At 38.0% G+C, this 25,332-nt stretch overlaps 3 protein-coding genes across 4 annotated transcripts; 2 read left to right on the forward strand and 1 right to left on the reverse strand.

Moving 5' to 3' along the window:
- Window positions 1-123: 123 nt before the first annotated feature.
- Window positions 124-3,995, forward strand: LOC109482601 (actin-related protein 2/3 complex subunit 5-like). The gene is made up of 4 exons (XM_019785390.1): window positions 124-388; window positions 1,096-1,168; window positions 1,722-1,901; window positions 2,476-3,995. The coding sequence occupies exons 1-4, from the start codon at window positions 249-251 to the stop codon at window positions 2,536-2,538; spliced, it is 456 nt and encodes a 151-aa protein (XP_019640949.1). The 5' UTR covers window positions 124-248; the 3' UTR covers window positions 2,539-3,995.
- A 2,773-nt stretch (window positions 3,996-6,768) lies between these two features.
- On the reverse strand, window positions 6,769-22,698 carry LOC109482602 (golgin subfamily A member 1-like). 2 transcript variants are annotated; one of them, XM_019785392.1, is made up of 25 exons: window positions 22,570-22,698; window positions 21,268-21,464; window positions 20,820-20,904; window positions 20,186-20,260; window positions 19,646-19,743; window positions 19,261-19,293; window positions 18,816-18,944; window positions 18,022-18,191; window positions 17,737-17,848; window positions 16,974-17,069; window positions 15,766-15,894; window positions 14,897-14,992; window positions 14,300-14,395; window positions 14,079-14,174; window positions 13,036-13,188; window positions 12,832-12,927; window positions 12,474-12,563; window positions 12,166-12,268; window positions 11,415-11,614; window positions 10,567-10,677; window positions 10,390-10,449; window positions 10,133-10,192; window positions 8,709-8,957; window positions 8,126-8,212; window positions 6,769-7,601 (listed from the first exon to the last, which is right to left on the reverse strand). In XM_019785392.1, the coding sequence occupies exons 2-25, from the start codon at window positions 21,451-21,453 to the stop codon at window positions 7,515-7,517; spliced, it is 2,697 nt and encodes an 898-aa protein (XP_019640951.1). In that variant the 5' UTR covers window positions 21,454-21,464; window positions 22,570-22,698; the 3' UTR covers window positions 6,769-7,514. The 2 variants fall into 2 exon arrangements, with proteins under 2 accessions (XP_019640951.1, XP_019640952.1); XM_019785393.1 differs by lacking the exon at window positions 16,974-17,069 and having other exon boundaries at window positions 7,463-7,601.
- A 226-nt stretch (window positions 22,699-22,924) lies between these two features.
- Window positions 22,925-25,180, forward strand: LOC109482626 (FK506-binding protein-like). The gene is made up of 2 exons (XM_019785431.1): window positions 22,925-22,993; window positions 23,510-25,180. The coding sequence occupies exon 2, from the start codon at window positions 23,518-23,520 to the stop codon at window positions 24,442-24,444; it is 927 nt and encodes a 308-aa protein (XP_019640990.1). The 5' UTR covers window positions 22,925-22,993; window positions 23,510-23,517; the 3' UTR covers window positions 24,445-25,180.
- Window positions 25,181-25,332: the final 152 nt, after the last annotated feature.

The raw sequence follows: 25,332 nt of genomic DNA on the forward strand, positions 1-25,332 counted from the left end.
TTCTATCGATAAAAATCTACACTTTCATTTAAAATATTGCATTTATTTGTCTTATAAACCCTTTTTTATCCGTTAACTGCAGTGAAATTAGGGTGCAAAAAATACATCTACTTCTGAGGTGAACCGTAAAACCTGATTGAAAACGAGGCTCCACTTCCGCCATCTTAGAAAAAACTGGGAGGTGCATGGTTCACACTTCTGAACTTTGCCAAGTTGTCTCACGGTCGTCCTGCTTTATCTAAGAAGACATGTCGAAGAACACCGGGGCATCGAGGTTTCGGAAGGTCGACGTCGACGAGTACGACGAGAATAAATACGAAGAAGACGTCGACGAGTCGCCAACAGGCACCGGACCGAACGAACAGGAAGTGAACGGCCTTCTTCAGCAATATCCTCTTCTGCATAAATTTCAGTGCTACGAAGTTTTATTTGCTCTCAGTACATTCCGTGCGTGTTTGGGGTCTGGTGGAATGTTTTTAATGGAGTTATGAAGGCGATTTTGTACTTAAGAGAACTATGGTTGCCTTCCAACGAAAGTAAGATGATATCCGGTCGCGTGATTTCTTTCAAAGTAAACATGTTGGGGGAGGGGGGCGTTGGCCCCTTTCCTTACTTCCGTGGTTGATCGAATTTCGATGATGTCAACGTTCAGTGATATCTATCTGACCGAAGCGAATAGGTGTACTTTAACAAACTGGCTAGCTAGATCCTAGAATAAATGCTGAAAACGTTGAGTGAGCAGGGCTTGAAATTCATTTCTGGGAATTATATCATAGGAGCAGTGGGTGCACAAAAATTGTTTGGGTGCACCATATACAATTTTAACCAAAAACTAATTGTTTCATAATATTATAAAGAAAAATACTACAACAAGGATTTTCTTGTTTTTCTGACACTTAGATGTCAACAATATGCTGTATAACTATTATAGTAGTATACATTTGACATCTTTACATACGTAAACCTACAAAAATGTTTGGGTGCATTTTGAGAAGAGATTGTGGTTTGCCTCTGTACCTATAAGCTGCTAGATGTATTCAAAATAAAACCATGACCAAGTATTCTATCAGCATTTTTCTTTAACCAAGTGCTTACAGGTGAAAATGTTGAAGCTTTGAAAAGAGTGTTGTCTAATCCTCCAACTGGGAGCAAGAACCAGTCAGAAAAGGTAAGTTATTTGTTTGTTTGTTTCGCATAACTGGTATATACGTACGTCAATGAAGGTTAGACATCCAGGTAATATGATACGCCAAAAATCATATCCAGTTGCTTGAGTAACTGCTTTTTGGCGTATGGTATATACGTAAACCGCCTTTAATGGCATAACACACCAGTTTTGTACATGTAAGTACAAGCTGCGTAAGACCGGACTGTGAGGTTTGAACCACTCACACCGGGAAGGTCCCCTACTCTTTTCGATAAGTGCGGTGAGAAGGACCTCTACTTTTTTCGATAAGTGAGGTGGGTTCTTTAACGTGTGTGAGGTGTAGCTCTCCCAAACACAGGACTTCCATTTAACGTCCTATCCAAGGGACATCCAAAGCTATGTACTCATTTACACCTGCTGAGTCATGTAAAGTGCCTTTCCCAAGGGCACAAGATCGGTGGCATCGGGCAGGATTTGAACCCGGGACCTCTAGGGTCTGAGCCGAACACTCTACCATTATGCCACATGACCCCACTTCCACACATGTTAACACTGTGAATATTTTAAATTTCAGAGCCAAGCAGTGAGCCTGGTGCTGAGGGTTCTCCTATCCTTTAAGAAGTCGGACATGGATAAAGGCATCAAGGCACTAGACAGCAAACAGCTGGACCTGCTGATGAAGTACATCTATAGAGGCTTTGAGAACCCAACAGACGACAGTAGCAGTAGTACACTCTTGATCTGGCATGAAAAGGTGCACTAGTCTTTCTTTTATCCTGGCAACATCATCTAACATTCCTTCACAGGGCTTGGAATACATTTTGGGGAATAGGTGCACTGGTGCACCCTGTCCTAACCTAGAAAAATTGGGTGTACACATTTTTTTTGTGTGTGTGGCAACCAGTAGAACATTATAAAGCAGAAACTGATGTTTTATTTCTAAAGAAAAGTACTATAACACTAGTATAATAACAATGGTTTTATTATTTTTCTGACACTTAGATGTTAAGAATATGCTGTATACTACAACTATACATTTGACATCTTTAGTTAATTACATACGTAAACCTACGAAAATATTTGGGTGCACTGGTGCACCCACAGAAAAAATTGGGTGCACTAGAATTATTGATCAGAGATCGTATGATATTGAATTTGTCATTTCTCTTACTTGTCAGTTAGATCATATGAACACTGTAGTGAATTGATTCAAGTTTATGATGTCCATGTAATTTTCACAATACTGTGAAGATGGGACAAAAATTCAGGCTAGTTAGAACCCTGGTCTTGTATGTTAATAGTTTCTAAACCCTCTATTTTGTTTGCAGGCATTTGCAGTTGGAGGACTTGGCTCAATAGTGCGTGTGTTGACTGACAGGAAAACAGTATGATGTCACCAGGGTTCCACCAATCATCACATCACATCTTCCACTCAATAATAAGAATAAGTCTCTTAGTCAGTCATGGCATCCATTTTGTATCCCATGATTCATTTGGTATCAAAGGCAGAGATTACACCATGCTTGACCGTGTCAGAAAAAGAGAGCCCATGTATAGAAGTGCCATAAAATTTTTGATCTGACATCTGAATTTGTAACTCTGTATTTCTTGCATTTCATAAGCAAATTTTTATCTTCTAAGTCAGATGAAGCCCTTCCACACAAGCAAACAGAGGGACAGGTCCTGAAGGCAGCCCTGGTCCTGATGCTTTTCAGATTTACATTGTTAAACTGTATTTGTTTGGATCACATGAAAGATTTTGACTTAAAAGTCGAAATAATTGAAAACGTGAGAGTCCCTACCTACTGACACAAATTTTTCAGGACTGAAATCGGAAACAGCTTTTTTTTTGCATTGACCATGTACCCATGCTTGATTGAAAACTTTTACATTATTACTGGTGTGCATGGTTCTATAACAATAATTACTAGTACCTGCAGTTGTTTTAGTTCATTGAGAAGAAACAAATGTAAAGTATAGTGTTTTTATGGTGGAATCAAAAAGGTTGAACAGTGTTGTAATCTTTGCACTTGATGCTAATAATAATAGATGAGGTTATGGGATAGGTGCCCCTTATATGCAATGTACATTTTATGGTACTTTCGTAATAAGTAATTATATTATAATCAGTACCTTTAAGCGGTAGAAATATCCTACCAATCAATTGTGTATCCTGTAATAAGATATCTTCTTTAGCACGTTATGATATAAAAGATTATATAAGCTGGGTTACATTCAATGGTGTACTTAGTATCATTTATTTGGAGATGCGGCATTCCCTATTGTTGAATTAGGCCTCTGATGTTTTGACTTTTACACTCTGTCTCATGTGTTACAGTGAATTGGTAAAAAAAGAGACACCGGTGACTTTTTAATGTTTCTATCAGAATGGTGGTGTTTAAAATCATACCATGTAATGTCCCATAAAACTACAATGAGTTTCCTTAATTTAGATTCCCTAAAGCATGCCTATATTCCTTAGAATGTAGCAACCAGATCTTTTCTTGGACTTAGGGTAACACTGTGTTTGATAGCAAGCTGTCTTTCAAAGTCTATACGAGAGACTGTGAAGCATATTCATTCTCTATTACTTCTGTAAAAAAAAACATTTGTATCATCAAAACGAACTGAAAACATAAGAAACATATTCAAACTCAATAGTATTGTATGGTGATGAACTTCATTTTTGTTCTTGATTTTTCATGATCACTATTAATTCTTTATGTTTGCTTGAAAGTGATCAAAAACATAAGTCAGATTTTGTTATTAAGTGTGCCAGGTTATACTATGTTGACACCTAATTGTATCTCTTTTATTAAAGCTGCACTACGTTGTATTCTAGGACTTATAAGTGGTCTGTTTAATTGAAGTTTAAAGCATATATCTTGAAAGATTTGTGATTGGGTTACTTTATTAACCTTTTTTTTTTTGCATTCGTACGATTATTATGGGCAACACCCTGCCAGAGTGTCAAAAGTTTTCGTGTAAAATTTTATTTTTACAGAGTGGCTAAGTGTAACAGCATACCAGTAGCTAGCGAATGTCATCCATATAATCTTATTAACATGCTACACATGCTACATATGCATGATGTTCAAATGTATGTAGGCTGGTTTTCAAGTCAACTTGAATGCCATATACTAGTACTACCCCACCCTTCACATTCTTGATAAAAAAAATACCTCCTATACACTTTCCTTGCTGGAAAACATATCCCATGTTAAATGCTATCTTTGCATTTGATAAGTTATTAATTTCAACAGCACCAACATTTGACAACTTGACTTTTATACCTGTAATGAAACACATAATTCTTGGCATTGCAGACCATGAAAAAAAATGCATGTTTGTTGAACCTCATGACATACATTCTATTATCACTTTTCAACTTAGTCACTCTTACAATTCACTTGTTTCCAATTATGAACTTCAAGGAAATTTGTAGATGTGTAGAAACCATTGGACATTTTGAATGGATTATATCACCTCTACATTTGAATGTTAGGTCTAGTTAAAGGTAATGCTATGGGTTGAACATTCCTACAAACTACAGACTGCTGTTGGTTCTAAGGTTGGCTGGAATACACTGGTGCTTTTCCTGTTCCACAATGTAGTGTGTTGTCTTCTTTGTTGTTTTTATCACACACAACAGTAGCCTGGGTGCCAGACCCTGGCCCCACACCATACTCCCTTTGGCCAGAGAAGGCACAAGCCCAATCACTGTTGGCTCCCAGGGTATAATTTATTATGGTAATACAGTTTTGTAGTAGTTAGTAGAGTTACTTAGTTGTACAGTGAAATTTTTGAATTTTTCCAGAAATATTCAATACGTACTTCCAGTTGGTTTAGTTAGTTTTCCTTAAATGCCCACGAACATGATCATTCTGCCATACTCATTTTCACCTGAGCAAAGTGAGGAAAGTCATGTGCCTTTCCCAAGGGTTGGTGACAGCACGATTCGAACCCGGGACCTCTTGGTTCCGTCTGCAACTGACTGCCATACTGTTCAATGGGTGCAGGAGGCCGGGCTAAGACATTGTAAAATATCTATGGCATGGAGTGAAAATTGAAAAAAAAAACAGAAAGAGAAGCCCATAAATAATTTTAGTGACACTACATACCCACGGTATTTGAAAATACAAAATGTATACTTGACAAAAGAGGGGACAGTAATTATGTTAATATTGACACAGCTTCTTGAAAATACATTTTCATAATTTGGGACAGTATGGCGATATAAAAGTGTTCAAAAGAAGCATCCATGAGGCATCTAATAACCATGTAATATTGAGTTTTATTCAATGGAAATATAGATAAGAATGACAGAAATTTCAATTTTAACTCCTCAGAACATTGATGGTAACATTACATATTTACCCCTCTTAAATATATGTACAAACATGACCTCTTCATAGAATTCACTACAGAAATCCATTCTTTAAGTACATGTACGCCTTAGACAATGTGTAAAGGTTCTGTTTCTTCTCTTACAAATGCTTTAAGATGTGCTGTAACATAGGAATTTTCTCCGAACTGTTGGCTATCTAATCACCAAATTTGTACTGTTTTTGACATTCTGAAAAGGGAAATAGTTTATGTTACCAACAAATTAAATAACCACTATCGGTAGTACATTTGTACTTGAAAACAAGCTTACTCCTAGATCAGTGGGGAAAAATCATACTTTCCCAGAATGTCAAAGTAAGCCAGAGTCTACTAATATCCATTAAATCAGATTTACATATAGATGTACATGACTATGTTTAGTTACAAAATGTTACAATTGTCAGGAAGTACTTTTCCTACAAAGTCATTTTGGTCAGAGTGGTCAATGTTATTAATTGATAGAAAACCTAAGAAAGAACATTTCAAGGTTTTTTACTCTGGATAGTACATGTACATGTACAAGATCCATTTTTCCCAAGGCAGCTGATATATTGAAATACATTGTTAGTATTAGAAGTTGTCAAAAAGTTTGTCTTTGTCAAAGTGTCTTGAATACATCGAGATACAATACAAAGGAAACAGATTTCTATCATATCAATATTGCACTGGTTCTCTAATATAGAACACACATACTTTAAAAGCATGAAAATTCATGACCTAACATTAACATTAACATTAAATATTTACCTACAAGTGGGATAGTTCATGTCATACTAGTAATCTATCTAATAGTATAACAATTGCCTCAAATAATAACAGACTGAGTACTGTCATACTGTCATGGTCTTTTCAAAAGAGTATTACACTTTTGGGGTAAACTTTGGGGTAAAATTTAGGAAACATTTTTGAGCTGTATTTGACAAAAAAAGGAAGCGTAATAACCTAATCTTAACATTGCTTTCACATGTCAGTGGGGATAGGGTTCAAGAGCTATGGGTTCATGAACTATATTGTCTATACATGAGAAAGTTCTACTGAGTAAGTTTAAACCTAAGAAATGTACTCAACTGTGTATCCCTGAGGTAACTTTATTGTCCTCTCCCTCTCCCCCCCCCCAAAAAAAACAATACCCACAGAATTCTTCCCACTTACAAATGTAGGTTAGTGAACCCTCACATATTTTATCAATTTATTGTATGCCAATAGCATGGCATACAAGAAAAAGCACATGTACAAATGTTTCAGGAACCAAATCTTAATCTTCTTTTTCCATTTCAATGGAAAGAGGTTTTGGCTCATCTAACTTTAATTAGTTTAAAGAAGTCTTACATGTCAATATCTGATCATGGCACCAAAGTTTCAAGAACAAGAAATAGTCTCAGAATTTTTGCCTTCCATGTCTTAATATAACATTATCTACATTGTAGTTAGTTGCACATGACGTTGTATGTACATGTATGAAAGAAGCTCTTTATTCACCAGTCTTTTAATTCTTTTAGTTAAACGTTTTACAAATTATTTACAGACTTTTAACTATCTGGAGTTTTCTGTACTCAAGTCACATACCCTTTCAGCAGCCAGTAAAATGGTCTGATGCTCCAAAAAAACAACTTCATAAATTCAACTTCATGACAAAACTCACTCCATTATTACACTGTAGTTTACGTTTCATACATTCCTGGCAACCACATCCTTGAAACCAGGGCATACCAGGTCAAACCCTGTCAATCAAGTGAAACCCAATCTCCACCCTTTTACTTTGGAAGCCAAACATACAAACCTACACATAAATTAGTGTCACCCAAAACAATACTTCTAGAAGTAATAAAAAGGGAAATAAATACGTTCACTGTCTCCTACCAGGTTGATGGCAAAACGTTTGGCTATGTTTAATTTTGCTGTCTGACAGTTTATGTAAAAAAAATTGCTGGAACAAAGAAAAAAAAGTAAAGTTGTGAAGATTGAAAGACCTCACTGGTAACTATGAAAAGTTGGGTGACTTGGGAGAGCCGCCAGAAATGACAGAAGGTCTGATGACAGCTGTTGGTTTTGTGCCAAACCACGACATCTGGAAAAAAAGAATATTGTATGAAAATGTAAATTGTGGAACTTTTTGCTGTGCTTTCATTTCACAGTAAGAGGGAAATAGAAGTTAACTTGTTAGAAATTCATGCTTGACATGAATCTGTACAACAGTTCCAGTGGTCATAAAAGGTAAACAAATTTGTGGTGGAGAGGTTACTGTTAAAACAGTGGAATTATAACCACTGCAAAAGTTTCACATGCAGAGGTCTGCACTCAATACAATCATGTTCATCCCATGTTCTTAACACATAAAACATTGTTGCGACGATAGTCAAAGGCTGTCATAAAATCTACTATTGCTGAACTTGACAATGCAACATAAATCTTTTATGTTCTTCTTGTTCCTTCATGAAGAGCACTTTTTTATCAAATATATAACATCAAAATTTTATTATTGTGACAATCTTTAGGCAGACTACTAGTAAGGGCTTCAAGGTAGGTGCAATACTTAAAAATTAAATGATGATTCTTTTATACATGACCCATGACCTTTGCCCTTCCACTGACCTTGTACTGGATCATGTCCTTGACCATCCTCTCTTCCTCAGGAGTGAACTTCAGAAGCATGGACACGGCCCTCACCAGCTGGTATGCCTGTTTTTGTTTATTGTGTATTATTTATTCACATAATATATAACGGCAATAGAGAACATTACAACTACTAAATGATAGAAAAACATGCAGTGGGGGAAGAAACTTTTTTTTTGGCCCTCCCCAGAACTAGCTACTACAAACACTACAACATACTACTACTACCACCACCACCACTAATACTACTACAATACTACTACTACAGTGTGTACTACTACAATGTACCACTGCACTACTACTACAGTAACTACTACTGCTACTACTAACAGTAATTATTACTACTAACTAGCGCTATCTACTGACTACATTCTACTATTGCTACTACTGAGTGAGTACTACAGTCTACTACTACACTACTACTAACTACTGTAACAGTAACTACTACTACTACTACAGACTACCACAATGTACCACAGTGCTACTACTACTACTACTGCTACTGCTACTACTACTACTACTACTAACTACTACAACTACACCTACTACCTTTCTTGCTTACCTCATGGTCCCTGCTGGCCACAAACCTCAGGACCACATGTTTGAGGTACCTGAAGTTGATCTCGTTCTCGTCTATGTCCATGACGGCAGGCATGAGTGGGTCGGGCATGCCCAGGTTGGGGTGGGACGGGAACGGCTTGACCGTTGCCATGGCAGCACCGGCCATCGCGCCGGGAGGTACTGTTGGGAGATCTCGCTCCTTGGGAAGGTCTCGGAGCTCTGGAGTATCCCCGTCCACTGGGGTGATTTTCTACAAGGAACAAAGAGGAAACTACATGTAGTAACATTTACAAAGCAAATGCATATTATAATGATTATCTTTGCATATGGCCTGCTCTGTTAATTGTTACTCATAACAAACACAATCAAATATCTGGTGACAGGAGTCTAAATCCCTCAAAATTGCAACATGATGTAACCCAACACTAGTTACCATGGTGACAGCCATTTGGTTCAGGTCAATGACCTTATTTGTTTGGAACGGAAGAAGAAGAAACAGAACAAAAACACTAGAAAGGCCAATATTTGCTTTGGAGCAAATACAGCGATGGGTTCACCACATTTTACCACATGGCAGGGAAAGAATGAGAAACACAAGGGAAAACAATGATTTACATTGATATAACTATAATATGAAGTAAAATACAACTAAAACAACAGTTGGATAGCTATTCCCTACTTTATTGGTTAGGATTTTTAATTGCATAATGCAAACTGTTGATTTTCAAAATAAAAAAAAAACGTCCATGCCCGGCATTCCAATGCTGGAGCAGGAAAGCTTGAAATACCTACCAAAACACTTGAATACAGACATACTGTCAGTATGGAAATGCTTCTGTGCAGGTGTTAATCAAGTTAAATCCCAACAGCCAATCAGCAAGAAGTATAGAGGAAAGCTGCATGCCTATTGGTTGATGCCCTGCATTCCATTGTGATGACTCATGCCCAAACGTGGTAAACAAGGCAAACTAACACAGTAATACATTTGCTATAACACAGCCAAAAAACTCAAATAAAACCATTCTAAAAGCCTGTATCACAATAATTTAAAAAACGCCTAGGGGTATTTGCCCACTGTACCTCCATACCAAATTTCAGGACCTTAGGCCCTAAAATGAAGAAGCTGAATCCATTTAAAAAATGGCAGGAGAAGGAGGAGGAGGAGAAACATCAGAAAAAGCAATATGGTTTCACCACACCACTTCGTGGTGTGGTGAACCCATAAATATGTTTTCCTTCAGTAAACATAATCTTGAGGTTTAATGTTTTTTATGCCAAAGCCTATTGAATCAGAATCTGATGAAATTTGTACCACTTTCTTTTCAATCACCGTTACAGTTACTGTATTAAAGTTGAGTGTTGAAGTATGAAAAGCCAATATGTAGTATTGAACTCCAAGTATGACTATATATAAAATGTACTTACCAATTCTCTCTGTAGTGTTTTCTTAAGGTCTCCTAATCTTTGCTGCTGCATCTTTATTGTCTAGAAGATAAAGGCAAAACTGAAATTATTTACAATGTACAATTTTGGAAACTAAAGATTTACATACAACAGCAAAATATAATGCAGTCTATTTTTTCTCCATCAAGATATCTCTACTACTGTACAGTAACATTTCTGAGTTTTGCACAGACTCAACTTTCAAAAATACAGAAAAATTTAATGTAGTATCAGCTCACCTTATTTTTATCTGCTAACTGTTCCTCTAGATCTGTAACTTCTTTTCTCAATTCCAGGACCTGGAAAGCAAATTAAAGCAATATGTTTACAACTCTTGTATAAACACAAGTTTCAAATTTTGTTACAAATAGTCTATATATAAAAATGTCCTTAAAGATTATACATAAAGAGATTACCTTGGGGTCTTCTTCCCTCCCCTCTTCATCGTCTGCTGTGGACACACAGACATCCTTCCTGTCTTCTCTTCTCCTTCTCTCTGTCTCAGCAGCATCTTCAAGACTTCTCAACTGGTCCAGAAAATACACAACACTAGTTAGTTACTAACATGTACGTAACAAACATTGTCTGAACCATCTTTTGTAAATTTGATGAAACAAACTGGATTCCAGTGTAACTATAAACTTTTTTAACTTAAAGGTAACATTTGCATAGCAAATGCATAATGTTTACCTTCACCTAAGGTCTGCTCTGTAAATTCTTACTCAAACACATTTATACATAGGAGTCTAAATCCCTCCTGCTATAAAATTGCAACATGATGTAACCCAACACTAGTTACCATGGTGACAGACGTCTTGTTCAGGTCATTGACCTTATTTGTTTGGAGTCTGAAGAAGAAGAAACTGAGCAAAAACAATATGTTTTCCTTCAGTAAACATAACAATCTATTCTTATAGTAGAGGATTATTCTCATTTAACAGGAATCTTAAAACCCTTGTCCTGCTGTGCGCAACATATGTCGCGCGGCACATACAGTACCATCTATATAACACCCTGTATAGGTACGATTTGGGGGTATTTCTCGTGCAACGCATCACACCGCAGCGAAACGCAACAAATGTGGAAGTAACTATGCCACTGCAGGGCAAAAGAAAATGGGGGGCTATGATCTAATTAAGACATGAAATTATTTTAAAAAATTGTGCCAGGAATGCCAGCAGGACAAGGGTTAATATTAAAAACACTTTTCTCCTTCAAAACCTTAAAGTGGTGACAAGTTTGACTGTACACAATCTGCCCTGACCTGCTCCTGTGCCTCGGACAGTTCTGCCTCCCTGACAGCGAGGGTCTCCCCCAGGGACGTGATGGTGGTCTCCTGGTCCCTGATGGTGGTGTGTTGTCTGTCTGTCTGCAGCTCCAGGTCCTCCAGGCGCTGCTGGAGGTCAGGGATCACGTTATTCTCCAGCTCCAGGCTCGACACCAGGTAACGCAGGTGGTCACGCTCTGGGAAAATACAAATTGTCAAATTTAAGATCCAACTAGAACATTTGCTTTAGTGGGCTCGTGTAGTGTAGCGGCAGAGTGCGCGACTCGGAACCTAGAGGTCCCAGGTTCGAGTCCTGACATGCCACCGATCTCGTGCCCTTGGGAAAGGCACTTAACACGACTGTCCTCACTTTGCTCAAGTGAAAATGAGTATTGTCCTGTCATGTATTTGTCCCCTGTGTTGGTGGCGGCATTGATATAAGTTGAAAAAACTTGAGTGTGCCGTAACTACGTCTGGTGATTACATGTTGGATTTAAAAAAAAAAAAGCAAAGCATAATGTTTACCTTTGCATATGGTCTGCTCTGTTAATTCTCACTCAAACACATTCATATACATGTATATAGTCAGGAGTCTAAATCCCTCCTGCTATAAAATTGCAACATGATGTAACCCAACACCAGTTACCATGGTGACAGACGTCTGATTCAAGTCATTGACTTTATTGGTTTGGCGAAGAAGAAGAGGAAACAGAGGAAAAACAATAATAAGGACTCCAGCAGCATTTACCCTTTGAAACATCCCTTAGCTCATCTTCAGTCTCAGTTGTTGTAGTTTCCATTTCAGTAACCTGATCTTTCAGGGAAGACAATTCCTCCTCCTTTGATGACATCTGCATAAAAAATAAAAACAAAAATTCTATGCTTGAATGCACCTAAAAATGTCACAGTAAAGGTAAACCTAACAAATACACTGTGTGATCAATGAATTTTTAAGTAAATCAATTGGGCAGACACGGATGTTTCCAATTTCAATAAGTAGAAGAATGGTTCAATTGTTCCAACTCAAATGAACTTTTGTACAAACTGCCAACTTACTTGTTTCTTAAGGTCCTCCGCTAAAATCTTGGCATCTTCCAAAGCATGAGCCAGCTGTAAGTTCTCCTTCTCATGCCTGCTTACCTCCACCTATGTATAAGATACATGTATCAGCATTGATAATACTCCATCTCAAACGGCTAACAACTTTACCATATCATACAAGACTTAGTGGAACAAAATTTAAAATACTGTATAAATGACTCTAACACTGAGGTGTTGCCAAAAACTACTGTTGATTTAGGTTACTTTTACAGTTACTGTAAGCACATGTACAGTTGATTTCAATTGTCTGCTAGTGTCAAAGATTTAAAATCTCTTCACATGGCAGTACCCGAGGCCCATGACCCCAACTGACCTTGAGCTGTTCTTTCTCCTCCTCCAGCCTGCTCATTTGATGTTCCACTTCTAGCTCTTTTTCTAGATACTCTTCTTTCAGGTTTTCTAACTGGGTCTGAAATGAGAAAAAACAGAAAACTAAACTCCTTGACACAAAATGTCATTTTACAGAACGGCGATCTATTTTCCAGCATGGTAAGTTTCAAAACTGAAAACTACTGACCAGTTTGTGTTGTGAGTTAGTCTTGTCAAATTCTCTGGCGGTCTCCAGTTCTGTGACCTTCTGTTCCAGAGAGTTGACCTTGTCCTGTAGGTGCCTCTGTGTGTCGGCAGCCTGTTGTTGGACCCTGCTCAGTTCTGTGCTGTGTTGTGTTTTCTGCAAACAATAATCACCCATAAATAATTTCATAAGGTTGGCGGGATCATTTTTTATTTTAATGTTCATTTTTTTGTTACCTTTATCAGGGCAGTGGTCGAAATACTTTTTTTCAGTGCTCTGCAATATTGCAGAAGAGTCAAAATTTTGTTCTGCAATTTGAAAATACTTTCTGCAAATACACAAGCCTTCATACTAGTATTTTACTATTACTACAAACTTCTCAAACCATTAATATGCAAATTAGTGAAGACAAATTTTTGGAAGTCCAAAGGGAAACAAAAGATAGACATTAGTCAAGACAAGGATGATGTAAATTAGTGAAGAAGCTCCTGTTCTTTTAAAACAGGAGCTTAAAATAAAGTGTTGTCTGTCCTTGGGGCGAGAGAATTCTAGTTTGCTAGATTGAAAACTATTGAATCTGGAGCCTATTTTCCTTCTGCAAAATTGCAGATTGTATAAATTTTTCTTCTGCAATCTTGAAAATCTATCTGCAGATTGCAGACTGCAGACAGGTATTTCGAACACTGCAGGGCAACCATAACAGGTTCTGATTCGTACTACAGCTAGGCTAAATAGCTTTCAATATTTATGTTTACAGAAAGAAAACATTGTTTTTGCTCAGTTTCTTCCTCTTTGCCTACGAACAAATTAGGTCAATGACCTGAAACTTGTGTTGGGTTACAACATGTTGCAGTTTTATAGCAGGAGGGATTTAGACTCCTATCACTGTGACAATATATATGAATGTGCTTGAATGTGTAAGAATCAACAGTCTAAGAGCAGACCATATGCGAAGGTTAACATTGCGCATTTGCTTTGCAAACTTAATGTTACTAAATGTTTCTAGTTCAACATCACATTGTTAATATGCTCAACACATTGATTACCTGTTGATCTATCTGTTCTTGTCTCTCATTGGCTAATCTGTCGTTGTCTGCTGCCTGCTTTTCTGACTCCCGTAGTTTACTTTCCAACTCAGACACCTGAAAAAGAATTACAAAACATGTTTTTGGATTACAGTATTCAAAATATACAGCTTCCATACTCAATGAAAAAACAAATCGAGGCCAAATTGGAACGTACTACTAGTATCAGTATCAAGATTTACCTTCTTTTGGAAAGCAGTTCTTTGTGATTCTGCTTCTTTCTCACTTCTTGTTAATTCTGCGCTGTCCTCTGCCATCTTGCTATTCAGGTTGGCAATCTACAGACACAGGTAGCAAAATATCAACAACTCTGACAGATCTCTTCAGAGGTAAAAAGACACTTAGAACTTAGTATGTTATTATTTCTAAACATTATAAAACTAGAAGGTAACATTTGCAAAGCAAATACATGATGTTAATATTCGCATTGGTGTAGCCGGTCAAACTACTGCTCTGCTTTGTTTCCTTAAACACATTTATAAGGTGACCAGCCCCTCCAACTCTGTCCTGTAACTTGCTACAATCATAATGTATCCAACACCACAGGGTGTCTGCTACAACACCAGTTACCATGATAACAGCCGTCTGGTCCAGGTCATTAAGTTTGGAACGGAAGAAGAAGAGGAAGAAGAAACAGAGCAATATAATATATTATTATAATAATAGAATATATTTTCCTTCTGCAAATTTTGAAGGCGAACATAACTATTACTGTTAGTAATAAGAATACTACAGTGATGATTGTAGATGTAGTTGATGAGCAAAATGACTGTATTGACCTGTAGTTCCAGACTGTTGATTTTCTCACTCCAGTTACTCTTGATGTCTGTTAGCTGCTGACGAGCCTCCTCCAGTCTCAACTCCAGCTGTGTTCTCTGAAGAAATACACAAAACAAAGTGAGAAACAAAACCAAAGTGAGAAACAAAACCAAAGTGAGAAACAAAACCAAAGTAAGAAACTACTGATAACATTGAGTAAGTGCCAGTACATTGTACAACATCAACCATGTACATAAACAACACAGAGGTAATTGGGTAGACAATTAGCTAGTGCATGTACATGAACATGCACATCCCTTTCTTTCTTCCTCCCTTCTTTGTTCCATTTCCTGAGGTGGCAAGACAGTCTTGTAGTTATGGTTGTTGACATAAAATCTAAAGGTTCTTGGTTCGAAGCCCTAGCAGACGCCAATGTTGTGCCCCAGGGAAAGTCACTACATCTATAAATTTCCCTAGTACTTGGCTCAGGTGCAAATAAGCACCTAGCTTCAGTTAGGATTGTCTTCTCGGATGGAAAAATGAAGTAAAGACAGAGGTCCCATGTTTGAGGAGAGCCACATGTGCTCTGAGAAAGTCACTCTACAGTGACTGTCTACACTCTGTTTCCCTAATACTCGACTCTGGTGCAAATGAGTACCTAGCTTCATTTAAGGATGTCCTCTCAGATGGGAAAATGAAGTAAAGACAGAGGTCCCATGTTTGAGGAGAGCCACATGTAAAAGATCCCACCACAGTTATAAAAAAGTAGGGATCATTTTTATTGTGAATTGAATGCACCAAGCCTTACAATCCGGTCTTAAAGCTTGTACTGTACACAAAACTGGTGTGTTACATAAAGACGGTTTTACAAACAAACAAACAAACCCACCTCCTCGATGAGAGCCTGTAGTTTTTCATCCCCAGACATGTCCTCTTGGTCCTGTCTCCTGTTTAAGGTGGACACTTTCTCCTGGAGGTGCTGGATTTCATTATCCTTCTCCTCCAACTGGGTTTCACACTGGGGAAAAGGTAAAACTTATATTCAGTACATACATGTACATGTATATATGGTGACCAGCCCCTCTATCTCAGAGTCTGTCCTGCCACTTGCTACATAATGATGGATTGTTATCCAGCTTATACAACGTAAATTAACTTATCATCAATATTCAACTGTACACAATGATCCTGTACATGAAAATTTTCAATGTTCAGATTAGTTTTTCCCAAGATTCTTATAGTTATATTATGACATTTCAGTTTCAATGTTGTAAGATTTTTATCATTATCATCTATAATTGGACTGATTCATTGTGCTACTCTAATTTTTAGTATAGTGCTACTAGCATTGGACAAAAAGATACATGACAAGCACATTCACAAGTTGCAGAAGCTTGCACTCACACATAGGGGGGAATTCAGGAAGAGGATAAGACAGTTAATAGCCTAATGCTCAAATCACTCAGATATTTTGTGACATTATTATAGTGAAAGTGTTTTTATTCACATCATGCTGCCTGACTTTTGCGAAAGGATTGATGATTGAATTTTCAAGCCTTGAATTTTACAGCTTACATGGACAGTAGAAAATAATTACCATGATGATAACTTTTTTTAAATGTGATGTTAAGTTGCAGAATTACAGGTTAAAGTTACTTTTTTTTACTTCATATGCATGCATTATTACCAATTAAATTAATAATCATGCGATTATATCAATAATATCAAAGTTCCATGCAAGTGAAATTGCCAGAGGGTAGTGTTACAAAGCGAGCCAGCAGAATGTATGTGAACCTGTGTGAAACCTGGATTTTTCACAGTTTTTTTTTTTAATGTTTGGTTAGCAGAATTTTGCCTGTAATGCAGTTGATACCTTTTCCAACACAACATAATTGAAAACTACAGATGGAATGTTATCCAGAAATAAAGAAAATAATACAACTTTAAAGGATATGTCCTGCCAATTGGAAAGTACTAGTCGTGCATGCACAGTACATACATTCTGTGAAAATGCTAGAGAAGTGAGACTGGGTGTTGGGAAGATACAGCAAGGGCAGACAATGGGTGATACAGCAAGCAAAAGTACTGAAATATCACCTTATGTTTGAAAACGTCATTAGTTCTCTTAAGAGCGTCGTAGTCGTCTTTGAGTTCATTGTGCACACGCTGGAGACTGGAGAAGTTGGCTACTTGCTGAGAACCGAACCAGCAAGACACACGAGAAATGAGTACCAAACCAGCAAGACACACCCGTGAGAAATATAAGGCTTATGTGTGTGTGTTTTAAAGATAGAAAATACCCAATGCATGATTACCTGTATGATTAGCCCACCAGGTTAAAAAATGACAAGATACAATTACCGTTTTGCAGTCAGATATTATCACAAATTCCAACATAAGGCCACACAAATTTAATTTGATGGTTCCTTGACTTGCCCGATTCATTTTTTTTTCCCAATTTGCACTAAAAAAAGTATACTTTCATGTTGTGAATCAACTCCAAAATATTTTGACCCCAACAGAATAGAAAAATTTAGCCCAGCATCTTCCCAGTTCTTATTGTTATTCCTGACCATTAATATTAATGGAGTGTTTTTTTTTCAAAAGTTCAGAATCTAATATCTAGGCCGGTTTAGTTTATTTTGCCCACTCACTTACTCACTTCATTGATTTCCTAGAAAAATCTTTAAGAACCAGCAAATTAAATTTATGTTTCTTGTTTTAGTAGTAGTACTTTCCAAATTGAGAATGAGTGTTAGTTTGATAAACAAAATCATTGGGCATACTACAAGGACCAAAATCAGGAAATTATAAGAGTTTAAAGTAACAATAGTGTTTAAGAAGTTAAAATCATACTTACTTCCTGTAACTGTTTGTTAAGAGATTGTAGATTGTCCTCAAGTGTGGCATGATTGTCTTCTACTGTCCTGGCCAACTCATCAAGTTTCTTATTCTCCAACTTACAAGTGTCTCTGTAAACAAGAATTCAGACATTAAAGACTTCTGGGGAGTGTTCTGGGCATCTGTGAATTAAGGGTTAATGACCCGCCCCGAGGTGAATATGGTGTAACCACTGAATGAAGCCACCGAGTGAGCGCAGCAAACAAGGACCAAATAAACTATATATTAAGGGTTTATTCCAAACCTTTCTTTTCTCAAAGTCTCCAGGTCTTCTTTTAGCCTGGTTACTTCAGCTTCAGCCTGCTGTGTTTTCCTGCTATCCTCGGCAGCCTGTGTTTCCAGGCTGGTGATCTTCTCTGACTTCTGCTGCAGCTCTGCTTGGCACTTGCTCAGTTCTTCTTGACTGTTCAGCAACTGTTGGAGAGAAAATCAGAAACAAGTAGGTTAGGTAATGTAATGTATATGTTGACTCTGAATCTGAAGGTTCTGGGTTCGAATCCCTGCCAGGCCCATGTTGTGTCATTAAAATGGTACTTTACACCTACTATTTTCTCCCTGACAGATGAAAATGAGAACAATCATAGGGTCTTCCTCTCAGATAGGACATAAAGCCATGTTAAAGCCATGATAAAGGTCCCACGGCATTTACATGTGCACTAATAAAAAGAGTAGGGGTCTATTCGAGTGTGAGTGGTTCAAATCTTACAGTTCGATCTTTATATGCAGCTGGTACTTAATGTACAAAATTGGACTGTTATGCCTAAAGACGGTTTACCAGTTATGGGGAAACAAAATGGTCATCAATAGAGGTTTTGACTTAAAGACCTTTCTGTATCTGTACTTGTATAGCCGGTACAGCCACCCTTTGCTGTAACACACCAGCTTCGAAGGCAAACGGCTGGCTACATTACACCAAACAACTTGTTACACCTAACCCTTGAACATCTAACTCTAAACATTGTCTAAATCTATCTCTTTATCCTGTTGCTTTCTGTTTAATATGTCATAATCTTTCCATAACTTAAGTCCAAACCTCACCATATGTTTGACCTTGGCCAGCTCCTGTGTCTGGAACCCCTCCAGTTCTTCCTTGTCCTCCTCCTGCTGGTACAGTTTAGCTGTGGTCTCTGCTGCTGCTGCTACCTGCTTCTGCAGAGCTGCCTTCTCCTGGAGAAAGGACAGTTATACAGTAATGCTTTTAGGCTGTAGAAATACAGTAAAAACAGCCAGGATTTGAACTCCTATCCTCTTGGTCCAGAGGCAGGGTTGCTAACCCACTAATTATGCATGCTATTGTACATATACCAGCTCTTCTACTGGATTGTAGCTTAGAATCTGATTCTTTTCATATTTCAAAGATGAAGGAAGGAAAATGTGAAACCATGATGATATACATTGGAATGTATTATTTAGTACATTTAATATCTGTGTGTGTGACATTGTAATGTAAAATACTTTCACAATTTCTCTACAATTTCATTACCTTCTCAACTGCATCAATGGCTTCTTTGACTTCCTGTAGATGGAATAGAAAGAAAGTGTTACGGCATACAAAGAAAACGAAGTGGTAACTTCTCACACACATTCCTATATATGCTGACCAGCCCCCTCCAAGGAGGTTAACCTCCTTGCCCCCTCCTACTTGCTACATAATGTAATCCAACACCACCTGGAGTCCACTAGTGTAACAGTATCAGTACTAGTTACCATGGTGACAGCTGTCTGGTCTAGGTCAATGACCTTAAACTTATTTGTTTGAGGAAGAAGTGGAGCAAAATAGTATATTTTCCTTATACGAAGGTACATAATAGCTAAAACATTGTGGGTTATGTTATAAGAAATCTATTGAAGAAGAATTCTGTGATCACCTTGTCCTTTTTGTCTAAAGCCAAGTTCATGTTTTCTGCCATCTTGGATCGCTCCGCTTGGTAGCTCTCATTCATATCCTGGATCTTTTTTGCCATGCCTGAAAGAGCAAAAGGCAATACCCTGTCAATCAATTTAAACACAAATCTTCACCCACTCACTTCCAATCCTTGCTGCTCAGGACAAGACCCATGCAAACTCTTTCTATTAGTAGTAAGCATTGCACCACCCAAAACAATACTTCTGTCTCAGAAGTAAAACACAGAATACAGGTACACATACACATTATCAAGATTTCAATTGGTTTGCAAGGGGTGTTGGGGAGGCTATCCAGGTCCGAAGACATCACAGTCACTACCTGAAACCTGTATATGACTGTCTCTTGTCACATGATTATCACATCTAGTCACGTGACAAGAGAACTCCAAGATGAGATCTTAACAGGGTTGAAGAAGAGACAGAGTGCGTCTTGAAAGGTACCCAGAGTAGCTGAACTTTGTTGTGTGTTTCTGTATAAATATTTTGTCAAAAGGTACACATACTGTCTTGTGTGTTCTCCAGTGCAAGTTGAAGTTTGTCCTTTGCCTTTGTCACTTCTTTCAGTGATGAGATGTACTCTGGAAAGGCAAAGAAAAGAAAGACTGTTTAATTCAGATTCTGGTTTATAAAAAGTACAAGAAAGCATCTCTTTGCAATTCCTTGATTAATGATAGTCAATGATAGCATAGCTTATATGTTTGTTGGTTATTGAGGACACATAGCCATGAATGTGCAAGTAAAGATCATTGTAAAAATCATTGATTTAAACTCTAGACTTGTATTATTTTCTTAAAAATCATTCTTCACGAATCTTTTTAACTATTTAAGGCATGGGATACCTGAATGATAAAGTCATGTATAATGGTAATGCTTTACAACATTGTAGATTATGACTTAAGAAATAGATGATACCATTAAACAAAGAAATTAAATCCATTTTGTGATGAACATCACTGCTGTAAACATCCTATTTATACATCCTGTAGCTGCAAATAAACATCAAAACAAAAAGTTCCTTTTTCTGAGGAGGAATTCAAACATAATTACCATCACTGAAATTCAATAGATTTAAGCACCTTTAAAATTAAAGCTCAGACTTATAGAGAATTCTAATGAAAGTCAAGGAATGAAACATACCGTTGAGTTTGGCCTCTAGTCTCTTGACTTGGTCTGTTCTCCTGATCAGCATAGTCAAAACCTCCTCTTTTGTAGCATCCTTAGTCTGTAAATGAAATCAAACAGAACTTCATGATCAAGACAAGCTAAACCATTTGTATATTGAACCTGGCCAGAACCTAGTCAAATCTACCAACGTGCCCAATGTTGTGCTTTTCGCAACGTGCCCTGAATGTTGTGCTGTCCAACTTATACAATACAGTTTGACAAAGAAAAAGTTGCATGAGGACACTTTTCTTTCAATATCAATGTTAGAAAACCAGTTGTACAACATTTTATTACTAAGCTAGAAAAGGTTGATCAGCTCGAAAAATTAATATTTATGTCACTTGCAAACAGAAGACACAACATATTTTTTCTTAGGCCTATCACAAAATGTGCCTGTTAGTTTAAGCTAAGACATGCTCACCACAGCCTTGGTCAGGTCAGTCTGGCTGCTACTGGGAGACATCCCGGCTCCAGTGTTCCCCGCTCTCCCAGCATGCCCTACTGGAGAGGCGTGGCCCGGCATTCCGAAGCTCTTACGGCCCTCGGCGGGGGGCATGACCTTTGACCCCTCCTCCTCCGCTAGCTTCTGCTTCAGTTTGGCAAACATGATGCCGAGAGCTGCAATATGAGCAAGAAAAAGTCATCATTATGTTAACCGAAGGAAAACATATTGTTTTTGCTTTGTTTCCGACTTCTTCTACAAACCAATTGCAAAAAGGTCAATGACCTGAACCAGACTCTCTGTTACCATGGTAACATGGTTGGGTTACATTATGTTGCAATTTTATAACAGGAGGGATTTAGACTCCTGTCACATACAGATATACTAGTTACATGAATGTGCGAATATGCGAAAGCAAACATGTTACCTTTCTAGTTATCTATTGTTTTGGGCAATGCTGCTTTAGCGAGTGTCTGTATTGTATGTACGTGTCTGTATCTCATCTTATTAAGCAGCAAGGATTGGATACGAGTGGGCAAAGATTTGGTGTCAGTTGATTGACAGGGTTGTGACCCAGTCAACCTTGGCCATGGGTGGTAGGATGTGGTATGAGATTGCAAAGAAATTATGTGTACTGTGTATTCATATTGAAAACTATAAACTATGTGCATACAAGTTCTACAATTACTATTGTCACATATTACTCAAGTAACAATTCTTTATTAAATTCAATCAATATTTCCCTATGGTCATACATTTGTACAACTTTTTGCAATTTCAGTGTATTTGCCAAACCCATGATACAAGCAGATGTTGCATATTTTTTAGGCTGTCCCACTTTTCAGACACTAACAATAGTTTTTGTGTTGACGTGTCAGAAAAGTGGCACGACCAGGAAACATCTGCTGGGTGTTTCTACTGTTTTCTCTTTCTTTTATCACCTTCCTTTACTTTATTCCAACTCAGAATCTTGTCTATAATACAATACAATACAATAGAAAAATGGTTCTTTCAAAACTACCATAAATACAAAAAAACATAATTTTCAATGCTTCTTTCTGTAAATTCATTTTTTTTTCGGTGAGTTCTCACGTATAAATGACACAGCATCATTATAATCCTTATACAAGCAAAATCTTGTAACAGTTAACGTTATATAATAAAGAATATTTTTGGGAAGCGTTTTAATTTTACCCCCCTCCCCAAGCTTCGTATACTTCGACTTGTCATATACAACCCAGAGAAGCTACTAAGGATACGTTTAAGAGAATCTATACTCACCATCAAAGTCTCGAGGACTTCTGCCGACCGTCCAAACGCCCTACGGCTCTTCTGAGGCGAGATTTGTTTGGTTTTTATCGTCTGCGAATGTTTTGATTTTCAACTTCCGCCCTGTTGGCAGCCGACAGTGGCGCGGGCACCGCATCCAACCATTAAAATGTGTAAAAAAAGCACTAAGAATTTTTACTACGAAAAGTCACTTAACATTGAACTAATAACTTTACAAATTAATATAAGAAAGGTTTAGTTCGCTGCATTTGTGGGATTATGTGTTTTGAAAACCGAATGTGGCTTAAATTTTCGCTCGTTGCGTTTGGTGATTAATGGGTCAAAGGTTGTAATTTACGAATTCGAGTGAAAGTGAGGAGGGGCGGTATGGTTTTCTTTTTGACAATGTCGATATTTTTCCCCTAACGTCAGTCACGTAAGTTGTGTATTGTCACAAATATTTCCTATCTTCTATACCTGTGTAATGCGTAATCGTGTTAAGCCATTTGCTGGTCCTAAGTATCGTGAATTTTTGCTTTCCGGAGTACGATAGAAAAATTTATTTGATACAGTTATATAAATTTTGCTGATGAACACAACAAATTCACTACAAATTACAATATGTTGTCACTTATTTTCATCAATGGCACAATTTTAATTGAGTGAATTATGTTCATGGCAGGAAAACATACATGTTTTGTTTTTGCTCAGTTTCTTCTTCCTCTCCAAACAACATCAGGTCAATGACCTGAACCAGACGCCTGGCACCATGGTAACCAGTGTTGCATAATGTTGTAATTTTATAGCAGGAGTGATTTAGACTCCTGTTACCATGTATATGAATGTGTTTGAGTAAGAATTAACAGAGCAAACAATATGCAAAGGTAAACATCATGCATTTGCTTTGCAAATGTTTATATAATACCTTTCTCATTTATCTTTTCATTTTCAGATCACATTATGGTAACCATGGAAGACACACCCATGACCACGCCTAGTGAGGTATCCATGGAAACACCACACCCACAGGATCCTGTGCCCCACCCTATGAGATGGGAGGCTCCCAACCGTTCCTTCACAAAGTACATTTTAGAAAAAGGCAAAGGGATCGAAACCCCCAACCTAGGTGCAACCTGCGTTGTCCAGATCATACCGTTGGTCAGCGAAGGTCTGGAACAAGGGCTTGTCGGGTACCCTATGTATGAGGAGAGTGAGATAACTTTAGGTGAAGGGGATACAGAGATTTCGGAGGCCCTAGATGCCTGTTTTGAGACTATGCAGGCAGCCGAGGTGTGTGAGGTGGAGGTGGGTAAGAAAACGGTCGGAATGGGAGCCGGCGACAAATTCCTGAGGTTCCAGGTGCAGCTGAAAGAATTCACCCGCAAGGACGAGCCCTGGCACCTGGGATCCGACGAGCTATTGGCCGTCGCCGCTCACCACAAGAACAAGGGAACGGAGTGCTTCAAAGCGGCGAGAATCCGCCCCGCGATCCGTCGCTATTCCCGAGCGCTCAAGCTCCTCGTCATGTTGGGAAAGGATATTCCCGAGGACCAGAAAACGGCGTACACGAACATGAGAGTGGCGTGCTATCAGAACGTAGCGGCGTGTCAGATCAAACTGAACCAACACGACTTTGTGATTAAGAACTGCAGTAAGGCACTGTTGCTAGACCCCGGGCTTGTCAAGGCACTATACAGAAGAGGCTGTTCATACACTGCCATTAACGAGTTTGACAAGGCAAGAGAAGACTTACAGAGAGCCCTGGAGATCGAACCAGGCAACAGGGCAACAATCGAACAATTAAAACTCCTGGAGAAGAAGACAAAAGCCCAGGATGAGAAGTATGCTAAAGCCATGGCTAAGATGTTTGGTGGGCCGGTGAAATAAGCCAACAGGAAGCTGTCTTTGCAGTCATCCCGAAGACTACTGTAAATCGTGAAACTTTTGTGGCGGTTTTATTTTCCGCGGTGACCTGTCCTATGCAAATTCATGAAAATGTCTTCCTTGTACTGTACTGCAGAATTATTTCAACTGCAAATTTAAAATACAAAGTTTTCCATTCCATGCCATGAAATAAAACCCTTGCAAATGTTTGATGATTTACAGTGTACACTAATGTCTGAAATTTAAACACTCAATGTGATATTTTATATCATGCCCACTTATAATCTGGCATGTGTTTGTGTATTCTTGTTAAAACTTAGATGAAGATACACTTACTGACTTAGTCCACTGTATGAAATAAATGTATCCAGAAGTACTAGTATACATACATGTATATACATGTATGTGTCAGGTCCTAGAAACGACCATACACGTTACAGTGTAATATAGAAAATACAGGATTTCAACATACAGCTCCCAAATCCTGGGTGCGTGACACTTACTTTAAATTGTTTAAGGGGACTTTGCATAAATCTTGTCCTGAGCAGCGAGGATTGCAAGTGCAAGGGCAGAGACTTGGTTTCATTTGATTGACAGGGTTGTGACCCAGCATGCCCTGGGTGGTAGGATGTGGCATGAGCTGATTGCCAGGAATGTATACACTACAATCATGTAACCATGGTATGAAATATAAACCATGTTGTAATGAAGTAACGATACCTGGTTGAGCATGATGTAATTCAATCGGGTACTTCCCCAGAATCATATAATTCCAACATTCACAAAAAAAAAAAACACTAAGTCTTCCTGAAAGTCTGAAATCTATGATTTCTTGCTATGGAAAATAAACAGGCACACACAAGATCCTGCTTGCAGACTTTATTTCTCTGA

This window comes from Branchiostoma belcheri, unplaced genomic scaffold (assembly GCF_001625305.1).
Source record: "Branchiostoma belcheri isolate BF01 breed outbred unplaced genomic scaffold, Haploidv18h27 scaffold6, whole genome shotgun sequence".
Lineage (NCBI taxonomy): Eukaryota > Metazoa > Chordata > Leptocardii > Amphioxiformes > Branchiostomatidae > Branchiostoma > Branchiostoma belcheri.